This window comes from Poecilia latipinna, unplaced genomic scaffold (genome assembly GCF_001443285.1).
Source record: "Poecilia latipinna isolate Pla-1442-1.1 unplaced genomic scaffold, P_latipinna-1.0 Scaffold2386, whole genome shotgun sequence".
Classification (NCBI taxonomy): domain Eukaryota; kingdom Metazoa; phylum Chordata; class Actinopteri; order Cyprinodontiformes; family Poeciliidae; genus Poecilia; species Poecilia latipinna.
The window spans coordinates 83,933-91,878 of record NW_015115002.1 but is presented as its reverse complement, the minus strand read 5'-3'; the positions used below and the strand labels follow the sequence as shown (position 1 = coordinate 91,878).

The 7,946-nt window shown below is 38.9% G+C and overlaps 1 protein-coding gene and 1 long non-coding RNA gene across 2 annotated transcripts in view; one reads left to right on the top strand and one right to left on the bottom strand.

Annotated features, from left to right (window-relative positions):
- Window positions 1–973: 973 nt before the first annotated feature.
- The window catches only part of gpr37a (G protein-coupled receptor 37a), a 16,173-nt gene continuing 9,200 nt past the window's right edge, over window positions 974–7,946 (bottom strand). Inside the window, exon 2 of the mRNA XM_015019174.1 lies at window positions 974–2,307. Within this exon, the coding sequence (XP_014874660.1) occupies window positions 1,489–2,307 (819 nt within the window). The 3' untranslated portion in view covers window positions 974–1,488. The remainder of the gene's footprint in view (window positions 2,308–7,946) is intronic.
- On the top strand, window positions 6,149–6,635 carry LOC106937598 (uncharacterized). Its single transcript, XR_001422425.1, has 3 exons — window positions 6,149–6,286; window positions 6,406–6,511; window positions 6,603–6,635. It is a non-coding gene; the product is annotated as an uncharacterized LOC106937598 (long non-coding RNA).

Here is a 7,946-nt window from a genome sequence, read left to right as displayed (position 1 = left end):
AAAAGTGAATACTTATGAATAAATGCTTGAGATCTATTTTTAGCTGGAACTGAGGTGGCTGAGTGGGCTTAGGCAGACCTGTGGTTTGGGTGACAGTGGTAAACCGCTGATGGTTCTACTGCTTAGGGATCGACCAGTCCCATCTCATACTCTGTATCTCCAGCTTAGAGAGGCCCTTAGTGCTCGACTAGAAATGACTTGGACACCCAAGTAGGTGGAGTCATCCTCCTCTTTCTCCATGATGTTCTATTGAAAGAGGTCTGAGTTTGCACCACCCTCAGTTTCCTTCCATCATGTCACATCTGTTCTTGAACTACTTTAGATTAGGGCATGATGTGCTGCCTATTTAGAGCTTCTGGCCTATTTTATGTTGCCAGGTTTAGTCTAAGTGATTAAGGTTAATCCCAGTTAATCCATGATTTAAAAACAAGATAAATTTTATTTTTGTATGAGGTCAACTTTGTTTGAATATATTTTTTCTGTAGTAACTAAACTCATCATCACAAAACTCATCGTCGGGTTATCTGTGATACTAAAATTCACATGATAATCTGAAAAATCAGTGTGGCAAAGATGCAAAAACAGAAAAAAACTTTTTTTTTCTTTTAGTGGTGTTGCTGTTTATTACTTTATTCCTTTCTAAAACACTGGTGAAAAAGAAGTACTACTTATATCCAAACTAAAGTTTAAAATGCCAAAAAAGAAAAAAACTTCCAATATTCCACTGTAAAAGTAAAATGGAAGTACTCAAATCATTCAAATGCTCATTCAAAACATCAGCAAACAGCTATTATGCTAACATAAATGAATCATTTTACACCTCTTTTATTTACAGTGATATTGAGTCTTTTGTGCCTTGATAAATATAGAGGTTATGACTGGTAAAACGTGATAAGGAATACAAACAAAATCTGTAAAAAAAACAAAAAACTAAATTAACTCATACTGACTGGATTCTTTTAAGAAAATGATGAGAGGGAAGCTCAGCTGGAGACTGCAGCTTCAGAGAGGAGCTGCGTCTTGAAGGCAGTTGCCATGGAGATTAAAGGATTACTCAAACAGGCATGAAAGAATCACAGCAACACTCCAGGTATGTTTTTGATAGGGAAAAACATTATAACATGAGGTAAAGCTCAAAAAGTTTGATTTTACACAATACTGCCTCTTTCATATTTTCTCTCCAAAGAGATCAAAACAGGCTGCAGGCAGGCTGCTCTTCCATATCGGTGATTCCAGATTCTGAAATGTGTTGCTTCTAGAGGGCTACTCTACATGTAAAAAGTATGATGCTATGAGGATGGCAATACCTTGAGAAAAATAACAGAAACCTTCTACTATTAAAAAAAGGTTTCATGGATTTGGGCTGAAATCAATTTCAGCAAACACTGGATAGACAGACACTTTCGTTATGAGTCTGTCAGCTGGCATCAAGTTGGGGTCTCAGAATGAAACAGCTTGGAGCCGATCAGTCATGCAGTAGCGCTGATCTCAGCAGTGTGTCCCCAAAGCAGAGTAAGCAGCGGAGGTGGAGGGCTCTCTGTGGATGGTGCTAAATGGTGAGAGCTCCAGCTCAGCTGTGGGACATTCATTTTCAACTTCTCTGTTGTGGGGTGGGCTGCACTCCTCGCAGCAGCAGCAGCAGCAGTCCAGAAAGGCTCTGGTGAACGGTTGGCACAGAAAGAACAGCAGGACAGGGGTCACTGCAGACTTGCAGAACAGCAAGAGCTGACTGACCAGATGCAGGATGTCCAGGGTCTCCCTGGGAATGCTAGTTGCCATGTACATTGTGATGATGTTGCAGATGTTCTCAGGGATGATGCAGAAACCGTAAAGGATGGCCAAGGCCACCACGGCACAGTTCATCTGGCTCTCCAGCTGGATTTGCTTCTTGCTCCCTCGTACACAAACTCGCTCAGCATGGCGGATCTTTCTGGCAGTGACCAGCGAACTGCAGATGGTGAACAGTGTGGGCAGGCAGAAGTAGCAGCCAAAGTACCACCAGAGGCGTGCGCTGTCATAGGTCAGCCCCAGGACGTACAGCGTGTCTGGGAGCTCAGTGGAGATCTGAACCGCACAACGTTCACAGGGCGACACATCGGGGGGGTCACGGTCCTCTGTCACCAGCTGTCGGATGAGCAGCTCAGGTAAAGCCAGCAGCAATGCTCCAACCCAAATGACTGCCAGCTTGGCTGTGGTGGATGCCCAGTTCTCAATCATCTCATAGTACATCTTCACATTGGTGGCTGCACGAAAACGGTCGATGCACAGAGCACACAGTGTGAAGGTGGTGACCCCGAGAGACGCCACCTGGCAGAAGAACAAAAGCAGAATGTTAAGTGATATAAACACCAATCCATGAACATCACGACCCTTACCCTGATCTGATGAACCTTTGCACCTGCTACAAAACATCTTAGACATGGCAAGCTAGCACCTGACAGGCGTTTACACACACAGAATTTCACTTGTATTTACAAAAGAAATATTTGTCTTTCTTTACTTTTGCTGCTGACTGTGAGGACAGATGAATCAGGATCAACACAAAGAAAAACTTACTATATTTTTTGTGAAATCATTTAGAATGCCAAAGGACAATGTCATCTCTATTAATCTGTAGACTGCTTATATGCAATCCAGTGTTTGATTTCACTAAAGCATCCTCACATTATGCACCAGGTTTATGAGTGGAATACTTTGGTCATTTAGATATTTTTAAGTCAAGTTTCTGAGAACAGAGAGGCACCTTAAAACATTTATTTCTTCAGTGACATAAAGTGATTTAGAATTTAATTATTTTACACAATCAAAAAGACAAGTCTAAATCTTCCTATTTTTAATTAGGATGTATATGTAGCATATCAGCCCCTCAGGTCTAAACAGAAACCACAGCAGGCTGGATACGATCTAGAGCCAAACAGCCAGTTTGAACAGGAGCTTGCTCCATCACTGATGATGTGTCCAGATGCATCAGTGGATGTATTCGCACATGAACTCTGTGAGACATCAGTGACAGTAAGGAAACCACAAATAAGGTGGTGATTACTGGAGAGTCAGTGACAGCTGACAGACAGCTCCAGTCTCTGTTGGCCATTCTGTGTCCACCAATAGGAAGACACCCAAATAAAACTTATGATGAACTCAATTGAAAGGACGAGCTCCCAGATTGATGGACATAACAGTAGCAGACCCAGGAAAAGGACTACTGACTATGAGCAGTGTTCATGTGGTAAAGTCTGCAAGAACTGCATGGCCTGAAAATCCGCCAAGTGAAGATGAAGTGTTTGCTGGGAGCAGGAGTAACACAACGCACAGGTGAACAACCTGGTGAGATGTAGGAGGAGCCTGTAAGAGTCTCCCCAGAGCTGGGAGGCATCATGCCTTCCAGCATGGAGTCATGGCATTAATTGGTCATATGAAGCTCAAACTCAAGTTCAGTTAGATGGTTAGCTTTTGGGTTGAACTTTAAGATTCTCTGTGTTACTGTATGCGAGTGCGCGCGTGTGTGTGTGTGTGTGTTTTAGGCCTGCCCTCAGTTTCGACCCTGTTACTTGTGATGAAGATCCAGCAGCACTAAGGGCTGCAAGTTATCGACTCCATCAGTTTGTACATTTTTAACCAGTCTGATTTCATTCATTTTAGTGATGAAGGATTGAGACGTTTATGCCAAGAAGAAACTGTTGTGATGAAGCTAAATTATAAACAGAGCCTATTTAGAGGAGCTCGTCACTGTTTACAGTGATGAAGACAGTGGGATTAGGCATTCTCACTAATCCCACTCCCCAGTCTGATGGGGGAGCAGACTGTAACACATGCACAAGGTTTTTCACAGTGTGAAGTGACCTTAATCAGATAAACAAGACCTCCTTTCATTTAGATTTAGATGTGAAACTGGATCCACCTTCTGCTCCTGGGATCTTTATGTGCAGGACCTCTGCATATCTGGCTGCAGCTGTCAAAGAAACCTTCATCAAGCAAAGCCTGCCTGAAAGGGTGAGCAGGAGAATGACCTAAAAATGGTTTTAATAACTATAAAAATTAACCCTTACAGGATTCATAAAAACAGATTTCTTTCATAAATTCTTTATGAAAAGTGAAAGAGCATGAGCAAAGAAATGGAGCACACCAATATTAGAATCGGCACAGACTTTTACTCCAACCTGACAGAGAGAGAATCGTTGAGCTGAGGCCAACATGTGTTGGTCTGTCAAGACCCGACATGTCTGATAACACACTCAGCCACTCCTGCCTTCCTCTTGGGTTAGTGTGTGAGCCTCCTTTTAAATGATGGGAATTCCTCACTTTGGTGAATCATCGTCCAATTACAAGAACGTGTTATGGATTCTGTGTTTTCCTCTAGCTCTTATCTGCTTACACACACACTGTTGATGCTATGTTCATCTTTGTATCTTGTATGTTTCCTCACCCCATGTATGTTGGCACCAGCTTTTAAAGGTGTTCAGTTTGCTGTCTCATCATTTTAGTTGGATTTAAGTTCATTATCTTTTTTCTTTTTTTTTCATTACTAAGCAGCGTTGTTGGTTGCTAGGAGACCCTAGTGGGAAAAAAAATATGTTAGTATATTTCAAACATACTTACATTTGCATAAGTACATTTCAAGTATACTAAGTATTAAGTGTACGATAATAAATATATATGAAGTATACTAACAGCATGTTTGTACCAATTTAGGAATTTTTACTTTAAACACACTTAAAATTTTTATTTCCTTTATTTCTACTAGATCTCAACAGATAAACCCCGTTGAGATCTAGATCTCACTTTCAAGATTGACCTGGGATTGTACCATAATATACACTTAAGAAATATATTAAATAAAAGTATACTTTAAGTGAACAAAATATGTATTTGCTCAAGTATTGAAACAATATGCTTTAAAAGATATTTTGTATATATTTTAAAATATATGCTCAAAATAGATTTTTTTTTAAATTAAAGCTTACTTTAAAAGTAAACCATTAAATATGAAATAAATATGAAATTTCAGTGTTTTAAATTACATATCAGTGTTTATTTTAGGCTAATGAAGTATGTATTTTTAGGTGCTTAATAATCTTTTACTATTTTGTTAAAATTGACAAAAAATAACAAATATTAACAACCCTTATAGTGGAATTTGTGGTAAGTTTGCTTCAAAATGCTAATTATCTTTAACTATAAACATTGCAGTAAAGACATAAACAAACTTACGTTGGTTTCTGAAATAGTTATTTTGTCAGTTTGATTGTCACTTTTATGATTATTATTACTATAGCAATCATTCAGCTTTGTGTTATAAATGCATGGAGGCTCTGTTTGTTCCGACTTATATATTTATTCATAAATTTAACCTGGTTTTAATTAAGCTCCATAAGACAGAGACTTTGATATTGTGAGGTTGTTATAACTGTTGTGATCCGTGTTTTTCTGTATAGTTTGAGATTTTCTGTGATTGTTCCCAGCTGTGTCTTGTTCCCTGATTACCCTCCCTGTGTATTTAAGCCCACCTGTTGTCTTTGTCGTTTGTGACTCGTCAGATGTGTGCTGTCTCTGTCTAGTTAGTTAGTTAGTTGTCCACAGTAGAACTGTGAAGTCCTGTGGCAGCTTCAGCTCTTTCAGTCATTTAATTCAGTAGCTTCCAGTGTTAGCTTTAGCCATAGCTCCCTGTGCTGCCTACTCGTCCGGACTGTTGAGCTGTACATCTGTCATTAAATCATCACTCATCATCTTCATCCTGGGTCCTCCCTGTGTTCTCCCTCACTTCACTAAAACACAATTCATGACAATAACTTGTTCATCAATGTTTTAATCTTCAACATATATTTGCAGTCTAAGTAAATGAAGATGAAAGATGAAGCCAGAGAGATCAGGTGTTAGAAAACTTAAAGACTTTTCTGTCTCAGAAGAAGCTCTGGCTCCACCAGATCAACAAGCAGCTCTGAGGATGAACCTTCACATTGTCTTCATGATGCAAGTTTGTTTTTGTTTTTTCAATGAGGAGCTAGCTACATTTTCAACAACAAAAGCTGCTGTGTTACCAGCACCAAGTGCTTAATAAACATGATTTGATTTAAAGATAACTGGGCAGAATTTTTCTCCTTGTTAATCTAACATTTCTCTTTCATACATTTTATTTGTTGTTGACTTTCAGGGCCCTGTGATGGACTGGTGACCTGTCCAGGGTGAACCCTGCCTCTCATCTGATGACTGCTAGAGATGGGCAGCACCAGCCCTCCTCACCATCCTGCAAGGATCAGTGTGTTCAGATCATGGATGGAAAGCTTTTAAGGTCATTTGTCTCCTTAAGTATGCTCAATACTTAAGCTTAAAACAGCTTCATAGTTAATACCAACATCAGCTGATTCTATGACATTGCTGACTATTTTTTTTTACTTCTAACATAAACAGGTAAAGAGAACATCCAGAAATGTTTTTACCCCCCAGGCATCGGGTCCCAATCATCATCAGTTCTGATGATGTCACATACATGGCGAGTCCACATCGTCTTGAAATTGTAAGTATTATTTTTTTATTTGCCATTTTTCTGTACTCTTTAAAATACAAATGCTTTCTCTGTTTAATTAATCTATTGCTCTCTTTTGTAGGTTTCTGTAAAGTGCAGTGAATGTGAATGTTCTGTCGTTGATCCTCACTGTTCTTAGGAAGGAGAAATGTCAGTTTGTCTGCAGTAATACTGGAATACTGTGACATTGTATCAAAACAATACTGTCAATCAAATTTTATTTGTACAGCACATTTCAGCAGCAAGGCATTTCAATTTGCTTTACATAATTAAAAAACAAAATAAAAACAGCATGTGACATTGAATAAACAGTGAGAGAGATTTTGGGGAAAAAAAACAAAACACACTTTTGTTACAGAATTTAACCGCCTGTTGTCGCCGGACTCCGCCGTCCGTTTAACACGGGTATTATCCAGGCCCCGTCGCCTAACAGGACAAGGACTCCAACCTTGCAGCACCTGCCCTTGGTGAAACATTTTTCACATGTCCTCTAAAGTGTACCTATTGTTTCATTGTGCTGATTTTCATAAGCATGTTGTCTGTAAACTCTTAATATATTGACAATTTGAACAGTTCTGTGATAGTATATTGGCAATGTACTCTTGAAAAATGTGAATATATTGACTACACAATGTAATTACTTTCACCTGGAAAGTGTGTTGTAATGGATCCTTCTGTGTTCTGGTAACCTGATGTGTTTGCAGTACTGATGCGTGTATGAAACATGTAATGTGCAAAGTGGCAAAGCAGAATAATAAGACAATAAGTAACTAAAAAGTGTACTTCATTAGCAATTATGGTAAACCAAAAGTGTAACTGTAGCATACTGTAATCCCACTACTAATATTCTTGATATACATCAAGAATTCTAAATAAATTTTAAATGGAAATTGATCACAAAAATAGTACACTTAAGAAATACTAATCAAGCATGTTTATATTACATAAAAATCTGTATACTTAATGTATACAAAGTATAATAGTTCCAAAAAAAAAGAAAAAAAAAAGCATGTGATAGTACACTTAGTACACTGTGATTTTCTACAATTGAATTACTATTAAAATACACTAGGTACAAAATTAGTTGTTCCAAAATAACACACTTCAAGTATACTGGTAATTAGTCTGGCTTCGAGTATGCTCAAGTATGCTAAGATTTAACATGCTTAGTATATTTTTCACCAGACCGTTCTTGTGAATTCCTCATTTTCCCAACACACCGTTCTGGCCGGCCCAGTTAACAGGTTTCAGCCCATTAAAACACCAGAACCAAATTCATTCCACTGAGACCTGATCAATCCACCAAGTGTCCGTGGGTCCAATCAGGTCTCAATGCCTCACATTCAGTATGGTTCATGACAGTGTTGTGTTCAAGACCACCTAACCCGAGACCAAGACAAGACCAAGACCAGAGTGTATCGAGACC